The sequence below is a fragment of the Melospiza melodia genome, chromosome 2, assembly GCF_035770615.1.
Source record: "Melospiza melodia melodia isolate bMelMel2 chromosome 2, bMelMel2.pri, whole genome shotgun sequence".
Classification (NCBI taxonomy): domain Eukaryota; kingdom Metazoa; phylum Chordata; class Aves; order Passeriformes; family Passerellidae; genus Melospiza; species Melospiza melodia.
In genome coordinates this window covers 78,414,518-78,431,216 of record NC_086195.1, presented here as the reverse complement: position 1 = coordinate 78,431,216, position 16,699 = coordinate 78,414,518, and the positions used below count along the sequence as shown (strand labels likewise).

Here is a 16,699-nt window from a genome sequence, read left to right as displayed (position 1 = left end):
TAAGCATCAAATGAAAATCATATTCCAGTCTTGTAATTATCCTCTCATGAAAAGCTTAATGAAACATTTTCTCTTCTAGGTTGGCTGTGATCGCAGCAAAAACCTGGTGGATATTTGTGGAGAAAAGCATTTCCAGGCGTTTGTCTGTGATGCCCTGTCAGTGCCAATCCGCAGCGGTTCCTGTGACGCCTGCATCTCTATTGCTGTCATCCACCACTTCTCCACAGCAGTAAGTCACCCCCCTCTGCTCCACTGTACTGTTGGGTTGCTGTGCAGAGCTGCTAATACTGCAATGCAAGCAAAGGCAAGAACACAATGGGAAGAAATCCAAGGTTTGCATTTGGTGTAAGCAGTCCTCAGAGCAGAGTTAAGCTGTTGTGCTACTTCTGCTTCTTAGATTTTCTGTTCACATTCTCCTCCTGCTTCTCAGATGACCTTGTTCCCCCTGAAGCTTTGGTCCTATGTTTGGGTTTCATTTTCATTGTAATTAATGACACTGGAGAAGGGGGCTCTGCTTTGGGAGTAAAGACATCTATTGTTTCCTGTGTCAGATATTGGGCTCTCGGACAGATCTTGTGATTTTGTGTTTTTTAATCTGTGCATTGGCTGTCCATCTCCAAACAAAAGGGAGACTGCTCACCAGACTGCTGTATCTCTGGGCTGGATAAGGTTCTCCTGGCAGGAACTGTGCCATGGTAACAAGTTTTTAGACTATCTTAGAGGGGCCCCATGGAGCTTTCCATACCATAAATGCAGTGAATGTTTCCAAATCCAGTAAAAAAAAAGTAGAAGGAACTCTGCTTTGGAGAAGGCTGACATATCTCTGTGTGGTCAGAGGACCTGTGTTTAAGCTGTAAGTCTGTCTCCTTCAGCTGCAAACTTAGCCTGTGCATCATCAGGTGTGGTAGATTTCAATCTGGGATTTTAAATACTGAATCACCTTCTTGAAAAGGTGTCTGTCATTTCCGGGTGGGCTGAAATGTCCAAGAAATCATGCTCAGCACAGAATTATTTTCAAATGGAAAGAGATTAGTAGAATCATTGAGGTTGGAAGAGACCTTTAAGATCATCAAGTCCCACTGTTAACCCAGCATTGCCAAGTTCACCACTAAACCATGTCCCTGAGTGCCACATCTACAGGGCAATGTGGTTAAATACCTCCAGGCATGGTGAACCCACCACTGTCCTGGACAGCCTTACTCCAGTGCTTGACATGAATGATGTCTTGATGAGGAAATTGTGTTTAGGAAAATGTCTTGGCTTGCACACAGTGATGGGCTATATTATGAATGAAAATAAATAGTGGGAAAAAACACGTCCTTTTCAAGTTTTATTGTATCTTGGGTAAGGAGAAACTCCTGCCATTCCATTCTCTTGACTTCTTATTTATGTAGCAGCTTCACACTTTGGCTTTTCCTTTCCAGGAGCGGAGACTGGCTACTATCCGGGAACTAGCTCGGCTTCTAAGACCTGGTGGAACAGCACTCATTTATGTCTGGGCAATGGAACAAGAATACAAAAACCAGAAGTCTAAATACCTTAAGGAAAAGAATGGTAGTAAAAACAAAGACAGAGAAATGAATACTGACATAGCCCAGAGACCACTTAATGACCAAGGGCCTGATAACAGCAGCCAAGACTCAGCATGGTCTGACCAACTCCTTAATGACTTGAAGGATGAAAGCTGTGGTGCCAAGCCAGTAGCAGACTTCAGACTGCCTGTTCACACTAACAGAACTTCCTTTCACTCTCAAGATTTGCTGGTTCCCTGGCACCTGAAAGGTGGTACAAAAAAGAAAGAGGAAAGTGTTGATACAGTGGTGGTTCCAGGTGGCTCCAAAGAATTGCAAGAGCTCAGCCCTGTTTTCCACCGCTATTACCATGTGTTCTGTGAAGGGGAACTGGAAGCAGTGTGCAGATCCCTGGATTGTGTGAGGGTTCAAAAGAGTTACTATGATCAGGGGAACTGGTGTGTGATTCTAGAAAAGTTGTAGCCTGTGATGCTTTCTCTACTATCTGTAGAGTTTTCTTTGTTTTTTTACAGTGAAAGATATTTTGTGAAAGGTATTTTTAATGCAGGCTGCAGCTGTTGCCTCTTTTAAAATAGCAGAATAAAGATTGTGCATTGAGGTAATAACAGTGGCTAGCACTGTGTGCATATGTTAACAAAACAATGGCCAAACTCAGCTACTACCTCTGCAGTGTTTGCTTTACTTCTCTGAATTACAGTGAAGAGGATTGCGTGGGAAAATACTGCCCATGCAAATCACCAAGACCAGTGTTGAGCTTTTAAGACAGAGGGCCTAGTTCTCCCTTCTGTTACACCATTTTATATTGATGTAGCTTCAGTGTTTTCCCTGCAGTCCACAGCTAATTGGAATGGAGCTCTGGGCAGGAACGGCAGAGCTGTTTGCTGTGTAAAATTGTGGATGAGGGAGGAGGGAGTGATTGGCACATGAAGCAGTTAAACTGAAGAGTCAAACTGTTGCCTCAAGTTTGGTCTTGCCTGTTTTAGTGTCCGTGAGTGGTGACAGGTCTCTTTCAGTTTGGAATTTACTCTCTTGGTTGTGGTAATAATTATTTCCTCAAAGGAAACTGAAAAGATATTGGGGATAGCACAGACACTTCGCTCTTCCTTGACTCTCAAATACCCACAAGATTTCTGTAGCTCTTCATTGCAGTGTTTGTGAAAGCTCCTCTGAGGTGTGAGTTCCAGCCCAGCTGGAACAGCCAGACCAGCTCTGCTACACACCTGCATTTCAGAGTGCGCATCTCTGTGCCTGTAGCATCAGGAGCTGTGAGGGTGGGGTGACACTGAGATTTCCCAGGGGAAAAAGGGAAAAATATTAAAGTGAAGGCAATATTGGCACAGGTTTTCTGGTGGGTATTTTCAACCTCTAAATGTTGGCAGTGGAGCAAGTTTTGTTTAATACACTTCAAAAGAGCAAAGGACTTGAGTAGAGGGGAACTGATGCTGGGCTGACTGACTCAGAGCAGCTCTTTTGGCTGTGGCCTGCAAGGACTAGTGCAATTTATTTGATACAACTCTTGTGCTACCAAAGGAGTGTGACACCTGGAATGCATTTCTGAAGCTAAAATAATGGGCTGGCTTTTGTGGGATGAATGGCTGTTGGTGCCTCTGGAAACCAGTGCTACTAAACTATGCTGTTATATTGATTGATCACCTGTAATTGGAGCAAGCTCTACGGTATTGGCAGGTTGTGGTGCTGTAAATAATGGCATTCAAACCAAGGTGCCCATCCTAAATCATGTGGGGACTTCAAGGACACCTTGGCTTACTCCTGCTTGCCTCCCATGTGCAAGTTAGTGGCTGCTGTGCTGGCAGCCTATTCACAGTCACCATTTCTCCTAGGCTCCCATCTTGTAATGGAGAAAATCCAAGGGAAACGAGAGCAGTAAGAGAGGAGCTTGCTGCCACCACAATTCACCTGGCCTGTGCTTTGTGTGCTGTCTGCTTCCAAAGAGCCTTGGGAAAGAAGGTCTCATTCCTCAGCTGCACATGCAGCAGCAGCCTTGTCCTAATGATTCCTTCCCTTTGGCCAACAAAGGAAACATGTCTGTAGCAATGAGCCCTCTTGGGCATGTTCAGGGGCTGATTTGCACATAATCAATGAATATCCCATAGCTGGAAACATGTCTTGCATAGAGGCCTCAGCTGGCTTTAGTACTGGGACACAGTGTTTGGGTGCAAGAACTCACTCCTTTCCCAGCTGGACTGTGGCACCAGAGCTAACCAGTTCTACACGATGTCAGCGTGTCACTGGTGAGAAAGGGCAGGGAGAGCCTCTGCCTGGTGTCTGTGCAGTGACTAACTCACTAACCTGGGCTCCCTGTTATTTCTGATTGTGTGGATTGCATTTATATAGAATAAAGGAGGAAGACACATTTCTGAAGCTCTGTGCCTGCATGGCCCTGTGTTTGCTGGTGCCAGGACTCCTGCTGAGCACACAGCAGCTGCTGTTGGGTTTCTACATTGCCTGTAGCTGCATTTTTAAAAGAATATACTGTGTTCTGGCAAGGAACAATTACTCCTTGAAAGTCCTTCTGAAGTGCTGCCATATCATGACCTTGTGTGACAAATTTGGAATCAGTCTGCAGTTGTGCTTGATTAGGCAATGTACCCTTGTTCTGACTGAGGATAGCTCAGAGGTGCTGCCTCCAAATTCAGTGTTGGCTCTGACTGCACACAGGGTTAAGCACTGTTCTAACCTGGGGCTCAATTGCATCAAGTAGACAAATCCGGAATAATTAAATGTGGACTTTATGTAACACATCTATTTTTTGCAAGCCCTGTGGCTCCTGTAGAACTTTCCTGTTTTCCCTCTGTTTCCCTGGCAGAGGCAGCATTAGGCAGTGTCTGGGGTCACACTTAGCACTTCTTGCCTTCTGGGCTGATTGACATCATTTATTGACTGCCATATGAATGAATAGGTCCCTTTCCCTCTCACCAGGTCTGCAGTGAAGCACCTGGGATGTCTGAGAGGAGAGTCAAATTTTATTGTCAGTCTTTTGGAGACCATCAGTCTTCCTGCAAGGTATTCCTTTTAGCTGAGTCATAGCAGCTTTTCATGCTGTGACTTGCTTTTCATCCATTTCATGCTGGCTCAGAGCAGAAAGTGTTTTTCTCCCTGTCCTAGGCAGCCCAGAACCTCCTTCCACAACTAGGACCCATTGGAACTCATCACCCAGGGTGATGAGTTCCAGTGGGTCCTGGTTCTGGAAGGAGGTTCTGGCATGGGGAGCACCAGGTTGGGCAACACTACTTGGACAGGTAGACTGGGTTGAACATAATTCCTTACCAAAGAGGCTTTTCCTGGCATTTCTGAGGGCTGTGAGCCAGAGGACGATCCCAGCGGCATGCTATCTCTTCAAAGACAATAGAAAAGTTAAAAGTACTCTGAAATCCTCTGAGGCCTGGAAATGTTATGAAATATTTCTTTGGTTAAAGTCAGAGTCTCTTCAGATGCTCCAAGAGGGATGAAGTGGTGAAGGAGAAAATGACAAGGGAGGAGGGCAGGTAGATGTTAACAAAACATTGCAGAGATTTACAACACAGAATTACATGCAACCACACCTGCCCTCTGCAGTACTGACTTGCCCCTTTTTACCTCCTGGAAGTGGTAATGAGAAGAAACTCTTTAAGGTCAATAGTTGGTTTTAAATGTTACAGATTTTGTGTTGCACTGTCCTGCCCTGACAAAACAAAGGCTTCAGAGCATCCCTGGGCTTAAAGCAAAGGACATTAAGTGATTTCTTGTTCCAGGGCAGGCAAGAAATGAAACCTGCAAAACATGGAGGACTTCTTTTAACTTCATAGAGATTCTTCAGACTGATGTCCTGGTGCAGCCAAGCCCGTGACAAAAACTCCTTCAGACCTCGGAGAGGCTGGATTTCCCTGGAAGTGTTCAATTTAAGCTTAGCAGGGAGAGGTGTAGGACAGCAGATGGCAAGGGACAACATGCTGATTGCATTGCTTTGCTGAATGAGAGCCACAAAAAGCAGAATGGGGACCACAGCTTCTCTTAAGAGAGCTTGAAGGACTTGCCTTGGCACCATGAGCAAAAGATGAACTTTGTATTCTCAAGAGCCCACCAAAGTCACTCAATCATGCGCTTCTTCAGCTGGACAGGGGAGAGAACATTTAATGAAAGGCTCGTGGGTGGGATATCATCAGGGAGAGATCACTTGCCCATCACCATCATGGGCCAGAGTAGAAAAAGGAGAAGTAAAACTAAATCTTAAAAACACCTTCTCCCACCCTTCCCTTCTTCCCAGTCTTAATTTTATTTCTGATCCTCTAACAACTCCTTGCAGTGACACAGAGGGATGGGGAATAGGGATTATGGTCACTTCATCACATGTTTCTGCAGCTGCTTCCTGTTCTCATACCAGGAGTAGGAATCATCTTCCTCTCACAGAAGCATTATGAATATGAAACTTCTAATCATGTAAGTACAAATACAGATGTCAGACATTCTCTGTATAAAGTGAACATCAATGAGCACGTTTGGGGAACTGTGTGCCAGAAATAAATGTCATGCAGCTGTCACTGCATACAGCAAATGTTCTGAGTTTTGCAAACTATTCCCCTAGCAGCACTAGGTGGATGGGGAGCCTTCCCAAACACTTAAATTATGAGAGATTTAGAGTGATACCATTTTCCATACATAACAAAATTTTCATGTTTACCAGAATCTAAAAAACCTTTTAGTTTTAGAATTCCAGTTCTGTTACACTTGTAAATATCACAGAAACACTTCCCACTTGCAAAGTGAAAATGATAATGAAATGATAAATGAAAATACTAAAGAAGATCAATAGCTACTGTCTCCAGTGTGCTTTGTTTTGTGTATTCTTCTTGCTGCTACAATTAAGGATTTCTTGTCATTATCACTTTGTGTGTCACTATGGTTTTCTATAATTTATTGTGGAGAAAAGAGGGAAAGACATTTCATTCATTATTACAAATCTCTTTTAGGTGTATTAATGTGCTTTATATGAAGTGATTATGCTGACAACATCAGCTTTTCGACCGTAACTTTTTATGCAGATAACTTGCTCTGCCTTAACTAGTATATGTCCTCTTGGGGCAGAATCGGAATTGCATTGCTTTGTCTAAACTTTCTGAAAGACCATGCCTGACATCTCAAGTGGCTGCAAATGAAACATTTTCCTTCTCTCACCTGCCTCCTTAACAGGTATTTGCTATGGAGCTGAAGAATGCAGACAGCATGTTCTTGTGTCTGATGGTGCTCCCATCCACAAATTTCCTGGCCAAGCTACCTCACTGAACTGTAAAAGACACCTGTGTTGAAGTCTGCAACTCAGGTCAACAGCAAGACCCTGGATTGTTTTTATCTGTCTGACATAATTTTGTACAGTATTGCTGTCACATTTCTACACTTGCAGCAAGCCACCACTGGTGTGCAAATACTGTAAAATTCTCAGAAACTTTGCCAGTATTGTAAGCTGTTTTAAAGGTATCCTTGTTTAAATTGGATCAGGGACACAGAGAGAGTGCTCTGACATGAAACTCTTCTCTACCCCTTAAGCAGCCTATGCTTATACTTTACCATAGCAAAACAGCAACCAATGACAGCAGTACTTTTTCCTTTGATTTTATGAAAGTGGTAGCAGAAAATTCTAATTCACAAGCAAATAAGGTGGAGAGATATGTCAGTGCAATATGAGTAATTAATTTTCTCCCTGCAATGCAGAAATGCTCCGTATTATTACTTTAACATGACAAGCTTGCTTTTGTTAAAAACTGATGCACTTTATCTGAAAAAAGAATAAAAAAGAAAACCAATCTTCAATCACAACAATATAGATGTATTTATTTTTAGCTATGTCTTTGTCTTATATCCCTACTGAAATTTAAAGGAAAACTATTGAACCAAAGCACAAGTCAGTAGAATAAATCAATATGATAAATTAATTTTTATAAATAATTTTGTGCTTCTTCATGTGATGTCTTATTCAGACTCTAGATCCAAATTGAAACTGTGATTCCAAGGCCTAGAGAGAGTTTAGAAATTACTAACAATTAAAGTAGCTCACAGTGTATTGCTGACCATCCTGTCTCCTCAGATAGTTAATCTTTGATGCCTTGTGCCGAGCAGAAGATGAGGCAGCATGTTTGTTATCACATACAACTGCTCAAACACACATCAGTCCCTAATGTTAGGTTCTTCATACACTTGGATGAAGTCAAAGCACAAAATTGCAACCAGGGAACTGCTAAAGCACTCATCTCAGGGAGGCACAGTCTTTTACAGTATGCTGCAGCTCTCTGGCAAAAATTCAAGTTAGAATCTGGCAATATCTGAAGCTCTGCTAGAACAATTACAGTAAATCCCATGTTCCTGCTATTAGAAAGCAAATCCTGCCTTCAGTTCCAATTTCAAAGTTCCCCAGCTTTTCACACTGCCTTATTCTTCTAGTTAAAGACGGCAAGGATAAGAAACAGAGAAGAAGTTTTTCATTCTTTTTTTTTCCCGCTTGCCTCTTGCTTAGTTTCCAAAAGGGATTTGCACAGTACATGGCCTTTACACATTCTCCTGTCCTCTCTAAATCTATTAACACAAATCTGCTGGGTTCCCCCCCCCACCCCTTCTTCCTTTGCAAATCAGTTTTTTGTGCACAGCATCCCTTTCTGAGGACTTGTTTGTGTGTGCCATCCATCTTTTCACCTTCCTTTATGTATTTCCTCTCTGGTCTCATGGCCTCTAAATTCTCACCCACATTAGATTTCCTAATTTACCAATACAGAAATAACTCCTTGACTCATAAGTAATGACATGCTCGAGTCCTTGAAAATCCTAACACTTTATATTTCCCATTCAAATCCTCTCCTCAGTTATTTATCTCTGGACTTCTTACAGGCATCACAGTCTGGAAGATTTTGACATAAAGCCCTTTAATAAGGAGACCATCTGGTAACTAGCCTGATGCTGGTTTTCATTTATCTAAGAACCAGTCCCTAGCAGTTCCTACGTGACCCTTTTGTCTTCATCCCATATTCTGAGGGAGGTTCAGAGGGGGTTTCATTTAGAATTCATCAATGCCTCTCACCAAGCTACCACAATGAGAGGACATATTTCCTCTGACCCAACTGTTGAGTATTAAGAATACATTAAAAAAGAAAAAATATAATTATTTATCTTGCATTCTTCTTGAGTCTCAGGCTGTATCTGGCAAGGTTGTAAATTAGAAGGTATTCTGAAGTGAAAAACATTTGCACCAATTCCTTTTAATGAAGAAATGCTGATTATGCAGATGTAGCTTATCTGTACGCTTTAAATTAGAGGAATCACTGAGATTAATCTCTTTCTTTCTGTTGATATCTTGCAGATTAAATAAACACAATTGTGCAGTCTCTGGTGCTGTTCTCATTCTCTCTCATTTCTGTTAACAAAACCTGAAAGACATGGAGCCAGCTTGCAGGCCACAGCTAGATTTATCACTCCGATATCCCTGGTAGGAGGTTTGTTAGGACGGCCAGAGTTCTTGCCTCACCTTTGTTCTTTCCAAATAATCCTCTCAGTTTCATCCTGTCTGAGTCAATCCACTTGTTCAGACTGACATGCCAAGTGGTCTCCTGGGAGAACAGGCAGGAGGAAACATAGAGTCAAAAATCACTTCTTGCCCATCTTCCCTGTATAAAAAGCACTTGGCTTTACAAGGCACAAAGACTTCATAATAAGACATTATTCCTGTGTGAACAATCCCTTTCTGAATCCACCCTCTTGGCAGGACACCCTGCAGGGATGTGTTTGTATCTTGCTTGTGTCAGCAGCTCCCTGAGATGCTTCTGAAAGGCAGGGTGAGGGCTTGAAACCACATCATGGGGAAATATTAAATGGAACTTGACTATGGGACATACTATGGTCTTTCCCATTCTGAAACTTCTAGGACAGAAGAGCTTAAGAAGCACACTAAAAGAAATCCAGTGTCCTTCCACTTAGGGTCTCTTTTCCAGCTTGGTGGTATCCAGCATGGTGGCATATGCTTTCAGATATGCTTGCTTAGTGCAGCCTGTGTGTTAGCATCAGCAGAGGCCTGGAGGGGCCTTTGTGCTTCAGAAGGTGAGTGGAAGACAAGCTGGTAGTGTCGCACTTGTCAGAGGGTTTCCTGTCAAGAGCAGTGACAAAGACAGTGACTCGGGATGTCAGGCATATTACTCAGTATTTACAGCTATTTCTGGGTCAAGGGCTAAGACAAGAATTGGATATGAAATTGCCCTTCTCTCTAAACAGAGTAGTATAACACAAAGAAAAATGAAAAGCAATTTCAGGAATCGAGGGGTGAAAATTGGAGAGGAGTAAATTGTTCAAGTTGCTGCTGAAAGAGACAATTATGAACGCTCTGTGTGGCAGTCAAATTCTCTGTACAATTATCATCACGGTGCTGTAGTGCCTTGGAGCCATTTCCATGGAGCAAGACCTCACTGGTGTCAACAATTTTTTCCCACAAGTGTTCACCTTTTCATAAGAAAAAGACATGCTCTCAACTATTTTTATTCTCCATATTGCAGTGAAAGGAGGAGACTCTACTGCAATACTCCACATGTACAGTCCAGCTGGGACAGTTTCTGCAGGTCCCTTCAGTTTGCTGTGTGCTGCCCATGTGAGTGTGTGTTGGACTGAGCCACAGCACTGCAGGAGAAGAGGACAAAGACAGCTCCAAGGTCTCAGGAGCAGCCAAAGGCTGTGGTTACTCTGTACAGTGTCTCCAACATCACTTTAAGGTATTGCTGCTCTTGCAACAAATGAGCTGATACAACTCTGTGGGACAAGGCTACAACGTGGCCTCTGGAGCTGGCCTACCTTTAATAGCCAAAAATGTGCTTTAATCTCACTTAAAACCAAAACCAACCCATTGCACTGAATTGAAAGTCCCTCTAAGAGTATTTTAGTTTCTATTGCACTGGTCAGATGGAGAGGGACTGATAAATGAAAGCCCAGGGCTTTGATCCCCTGCCCCAGCCAGATGATCTTGAGTCAGTATTTGTGTCTCACTTTTGAAGTAGCTGATCTGAAGCTCCCTGACATGTGCAGCTCTGGACCTCTCCAAGATGAGCAGGCACAAGAAGATGTAGTCATTTCTCCCCAAAGGTGTGTGGCCAGTCTCAAAAATCACAGAGAGGATGAGTGTTATCCTTGCTGTGAGCTTCCTGTCTGATAAAACTCTTTTCAACTTCTCAAAAGAAAAAAAGCCAAACAAACAAAACATGTAAATGCTTCCCAAGAAATGAACTGAACAAGTTATTTCACATGTGTAGCAGCTACCTCACAAAATATTTATTAGTAGAAAAATAGAATCGTTTAGGTTGGACAAGGCCTCTAATCCAAGATCACCGAGTCCAACCACTAACCCAGAACTGCTAAATTGTCTCTGGAGAATTTCCCAGACAAAGGATTCACTTTATTATGGTAATGAAACTTGGGTGGGGAGAGTGAAAATGGATGTTCTAAACCACACCCCCCTGGTCTGCTGAACTATGGCCGAAATTATAATCTCTTTTCAAAGAAGCTGAGGAAATTAACAAAATAACTATTGCTCAGGGGCAGACAACTCACAATTTGCTATTGAATATGGAACAAGGGGTGAATCATTGTTCGATCCACCACAGCCTCTTCATTTGTTCTCATTGCAAGCTGAGCTCTCTTTTCCAGTCGAGGCTGTCAGGAGCCTCAATGTCACTGGGGCTCTTTTGTTGCTGCCAGGAGCACTCTTCTTGATGGACAGTAGAAAATTGTCTGGTTTTTCACTTCAGGTGCTCACTGCACAATTGAGGCACTCACAGCACAATTCAGGCAAGAGCAGCTAATAACCTGGGCATTGCTGCTGCATTGATTTTTGGGTGAGGTGTTCTATCATTTCATGGCACTAAATTTAGACACAGTTGCTTTAATTTTCTCCTGAGTAAACACAATGAAATTTCTATGAAAGAAATATGCTTTTCCCTGTAATTGCATCATTCTATGTTTGTTTGGTTTTTTTCTGCTGCAATTTCTCCAAGGACTGGCATTATTATTTAAGACAACGAAAATTCCCTGAGTCTAAGTAATCCCTCATAACTGAATGTAAAGGACTGCTCAATAGTCCCAATAGCAACTGAAAACTAGGTGGTTTTAAAAATTACCAGAATGAGAATTAACTGAAACTAAGTACATTTTGACTAGGGTGTGTCCCCTTTCTGTCTTCTTATCAGCATCTTACTGGACATTGTTTTGCTTTAGTATGAGAACTTCTTAATGTGTTGTTATAACTGAGGTGAGAAATTTTCTCCAGCATCACAGTGGAAAAAGACTTTGTATTCTCAGGAAAAAAAGAACCTCTTTCCCCTTAGTGAAACCTTGCCTCTTGTTTAAAGAAAACTGCACAGGATCACACTGAGTGGAGAGGATTTAACCTTTTTGAAATAAAAATAAAACATCAAGCTGAGAGTTGAAGGCATGTAGTGAAAGTTAGAAGCATGGAGGTTTATAACACAAGTCAGTTGGAGAGTCACCCACCAGTTTCTTTCAGAGAAAATGTAAAATGTACCATTAAATGGAAAATAAAACCTCACTATTAAAGGTCAGTTCTTCCCTAAAGTTCATCAAAAATCAGTATCTCCAAGGCATTACTGTTTTTTTTAGCCTTTTCATTTTGGCACAGAGATTTAGACAACTGAGCAGAGGTGCCCAGCTGATCATTAAAAGTGGTATACCAAGAAGTAGTTCTCTAGGCTCACTGATGTTTTCTGAGCCTGTGAGGAGCTCTCAGACATACTAATATCTTGAAAGAAATAAGGGTAAACTTTAGTTTTTACCTGCTTCCTTTGAGGAAATACTTACCTTGAACAAGGAGAGGAAATGAAACTAAATTATGCCACCATTTCCCTAACCACTGACTTAAAAATTAAAGGCAGCTCTCAGATATAACTTTCTATGTTTTACTGTTCTTCAGTTTCTGAGATTCTAGAGCGTATTTGTGTCATAGATTCTTTCCTGAAACCGGGAGTATTGGAAAATAGTTTTAAATTAAAATTTACAGAACCACCCTATTAATGACATGGAGGGTTACAGAATATGGTATGAAGAATAGCACGTAACACTGCAAGAACTCATCCTGTGCTTTGAATCCTCTTCTTTGTCTGTAACTTTCTGCTGTAGAAAATACATTCCCTGTTCTCACTCCCAAATTGTCCACATCTGTCACTATTCACGTTATGCCAGTTTTCAGACTTTCTGTTCCCATTCTCAAATACTTCCTAAACTGATTCAGTCACAAGTAGTTGGCTCAGCTCATGGACTATCAATTTTCTGTTTAGATTTAATACACATCTATTAAGCCCATATGCCTGTCTGTGTGCTGAGCAAGTTAGAGAGCAGCCACTTGAGATCCTCTGCTGCCTGCCTGGAACAAGTGGTAGCACTGGGATGGAAAGAAACCAATTTGCTGGTGAGAAGAGCACATCACAATCAGAGAAGAGGCTTTCCTTAATGGGGCAAACATGTTCTTTTCTTGCTTCTCCTCTCTCAAGCAGTGTACTTTGCTGCATATAGCCAAGGACTGGAAGTAGCATTAGTCAATCCTGCTGGAACATCTTCTGTATCCATCTGTTTGCTCTGTAAATGGCTCCCTGGAGAGGTTTCACATGCTGCTTTTCCAAATGGTGCCTATGAAAGTCTATCAGTTATCATTCTACTCCTAGTGGTGATCTACAACAGGTTTTTCTTGAGATGCTGTTAACGGTCAGCATAAATTGAACAAATATGCAAATTCAATTTACACATTTAATACCACCATGGAGATGATGATTAAATTACTGTTATCACTTTGAAAACATACTGTCCCATGCAAATAGCTAACAAATTACCCAAGATCTTCGCTCAGACCTTGGCCTAAAGAACGTTATTACTTGGCAGCTGTGGACACACTTGATGTCAGACACATTAATAATGCTCTGATCTCACCCCAAAGAAATTATTTCCCAGATAAACATTTGTTGCACCAGAGGCATAGAAGCCCTGTCAATACTGTTGGCCAACTGCAACTTTCAAGTGCTTGAGCACGTGTTTCTGAATTTCTCTCTGCTCATCCAGGCACATTCTGAGCAGCCAGCACCCTGACATTACGAAGGTCACAGTCTAGCATGGATGCACTGAAGTGGATGCAACTGGGCAAGAAAGTGCCTGGAAGATCACCTGGAGCTGTTCGCACCAGTGGGGAGCACTGGGCTCTGCATGGCTCTGGCGCCTGTGAGCATTTTTGGGCCACATTTCCTTGCTCACTCTCTTAATGCTGGTCTGGACATGCAGGCCAGGGTCTGTGCAAGGGAATTTCAGCCTGGCAGGAGGGATGAGCCTGGATCTCAGTATCCCCCGTGTTGAGGATTACATTAAGTGCTCGGTGTGCAGCTGCAGGCTGAGCTCTGGGGAGAAGCCTGAGCCAAGATACTGGGAAACTCCCAAAGGGCACAGAGATGTGTGATTCCAGCCAGGTGCTCAGACACTCAGGGACAGGAAGGAGCCAAGGGTTCCAGACACGACTCTGCTTGGACTGTGAGGGTATAAGAGCCCTGAGGTTTCTTCATTTGGGGTCCTTCCTTGAAGGCACCCAGCTCAGACTATTTTGTTGTGGTATTGTGATTTAAACTATTTTAAGGATTGAAATGTCAGAGACTTTGTTATGAGAAACCTGGGGTCCAGCCAGTAAGGAAACCTTGTCTGACCATGGAGTGTGGAGCTGCCAGAGCAGCTCGGGTGGTACGAGTGTGACTGCTGGAGTGGCTTCTGGGTTGGTGGGCAGGTAAGTTTCCTTAATGCCAATTGCAGGACTGTGTGGTCCTGTTGGTCAAGCAGCACAGGGTTCCAATAAGCTGCTGTGCCATGACATGGTATTTGCTGTGACCTCCACCTGTGAGGCTGGTGAGCTCTGAGAAAGGCGTGGGGAACCCACCTGGGTGCATGGGATGGGACAACCCTGGATGTGCAGACAGACTGGGGAATGAGAGGATGGAAAGCAGAACCACAGAAAGGGACCTGGGGGTCCTGGTCTGTGCCAAGCTGGACATGAGCCAGCAGTGCCCTGGCAGCCAGGAGGGCCAACTCTGGCCTGGGGGCATCAGGCACAGCACGGCCAGCTGGGCAAGGGAGGGGATTGTCCTGCTCTGCTCTGGGCTGGGGCAGCCTCACCTCCAGGGCTGGGGGCAGTTCTGGGTGCCACAATATGACAGATACAAAGCTGTTAGAGAGTGCCCAAAGGAGGGCAATGAAGATGGTGAGGGGACTGGAGAAGCCATCCGAGGAGTGGCTGAGGTCACTTGGCGTGTTCAGCCTGGAGGAGACTGAGGAGAGACCTCATCACGGTCTGCAGCTTCCTCGTGAGGGAAAGAGCAGCGGCAGGCACTGATCTGTTCTATGCGGTGAGCAGTGACGGACCTGAGGGAACTGGCGTGCAGCTCAGTCAGGGGAGGTTTAAGTTGGATATTGAGGAAAGGTTCTTCACCCAGAGGGTGTTTGGGCACTGGAACAGGCTCCCCAGGGAATGGTCACAGCACCAGCCTGGCAGAGTTCAAGAAGTATTTGGACAACGCTCTGAGGAACATGGTATGATTCTTGGGGATGGTCCCGTGCAGGAGCCGGACATTGATGATTCCTGTGGGTCCCTTCCAACTCAGGATGTTCTATGATTCCAGAATCCTGGCATGAGCCGAGCGCGTCGCGACGGACGCCGGCGAGAACAGAGGGGCTGAGGGACCGAGCCGGCACCAGAACCCGGCTCCGGGCAGGTGCCTGCCGTGCCTCGCTGTCTCCCCGTGTCCCACGTCCCCAGCCGTCCCCGCTGTCCCCGCCGTGCCCGGCTGTCCCCGCTGTCCCCGCCGTGCCCCGCAGCCCCGCCGGGAGGAGCCGCAGCCGCCCCCCACCGCCATTCCCCGGGACGCCGTTCACGACAGTGTCGCGGCGGGGCTGCCGTACGGCCCCGCGCGGTTTCCGGCAGGCCGTGCGGGTGGCGTGCGGGCCGCAGGGCGAGCGGAGCCGGGAGCGGCGGGAGCGGGAGGCGCCGCTGGCACAGGTGGGGTCACCGGCCCGGCCCAACCTTGCCCCGGGGCTGCTCAGCACACCCCCGTTCCCCGGGCTTGGGACTGGGTGCTCTGCGGGGTCGGTGCGCTCCTGAAGCTGCCCGGGCCGCGGCAGGCGGAGGCGGGGAAGCCGTGGGGAGACAGAGCCCCTCCTGTGCCCGGGGGAGCTCGGCTGAGGCACCCACACTGGCAGGACGCAGTCTGGCATTTCTGCGTGACAGCCGCCTGATTTTACTGCTTGTGGTATTGATCCTCTTGGTGTTTCACTTATTATGTATTTCTGTGCTTACACCTTTGGAAAGAGCCGGGGTCTTTACGTTCTCTCTTCAGATTTTTTTATACATTAATAAGATGACCCTACCCTCACTTCCCGGCCTTCTCTAGGCTGAACAGGCCCAGTCTCAGCCTTTCCTTAAATGAGGCATAAAAGGCGACTCCTTCTCCTTGTCGTGTGGCCTGTGTTTCCTTCAGAGCCTGTATCCCTCCATTGCAACCTTCTGGTCATGGAATGGTAACAACTTGAAGTTGTGTTAAGAAGTGGGAGCCTGATTTTGTAGGATCAATTACTTGCCTAATGATATGTTGCTGTACTGTCAGACAAGAATTAGGAGGCTCCCACTCAAAGGTGCTTTGGAAGAGATGCTGTGACTTGGAGACCCGTGCTAATCCTGATGCATGTTGTTCAAAACCTGCCTGTTTTTGGTATTTGTGGTGATTCTTGTTGTGACTTGTAGGTAGAGTGAATGCTGAAGTTACAAACAGCGCATCATTTAAGTGACATGGCTTGTTTTGGGGTTTAAGGGGGGATAACTAGAGAAGTGTAAGAGAAAGACAGAGTATGGAAAGAGAATGAGGTTGTGATGATGGGGTTTTGATAAAAGGAAGGCCAGAGTAAGCAGCAGCCAAATCTTCCTGGGCAAAGATAGTGCAAGAAAAAAAGTAGTGGGAAAATGGTCTGGATAGCCTGATGCTTACACAACAGTGACGCCTTTTCTTTTTCTCAAGGCAAAGCAGAAGGACAGAGGATTTTATGTAATACATCATGTGAGCATCTCCTTTGTACAGTTATGGAACCATTTCTTGGCAATAAAAGTTTTCTTCTGT

The 16,699-nt window shown here is 44.6% G+C and overlaps 2 protein-coding genes across 6 annotated transcripts in view; both read left to right on the top strand.

Annotated features, from left to right (window-relative positions):
• Positions 1 to 3,914, top strand: part of ALKBH8 (alkB homolog 8, tRNA methyltransferase) — a 45,951-nt gene extending 42,037 nt beyond the window's left edge. For all 3 annotated transcript variants that reach the window (XM_063148954.1, XM_063148951.1, XM_063148953.1), the window contains 2 exons: positions 80 to 229; positions 1,425 to 3,914. In XM_063148954.1, the coding sequence (XP_063005024.1) occupies positions 80 to 229; positions 1,425 to 1,994 (720 nt within the window). In that variant the 3' untranslated portion in view covers positions 1,995 to 3,914. The remainder of the gene's footprint in view (positions 1 to 79; positions 230 to 1,424) is intronic.
• Positions 3,915 to 14,301: 10,387 nt separating this feature from the next.
• The window catches only part of CWF19L2 (CWF19 like cell cycle control factor 2), a 61,772-nt gene continuing 59,374 nt past the window's right edge, over positions 14,302 to 16,699 (top strand). The window contains exon 1 of one of the 3 annotated variants that reach the window (XM_063148949.1): positions 14,302 to 14,322. The gene's annotated coding sequence lies outside the window, so the exon portion shown is untranslated. Of the gene's footprint in view, positions 14,323 to 15,518; positions 15,589 to 15,798; positions 15,839 to 16,699 lie in introns of those variants that run through there. The other 2 variants (XM_063148947.1, XM_063148950.1) reach the window with 2 other exon arrangements.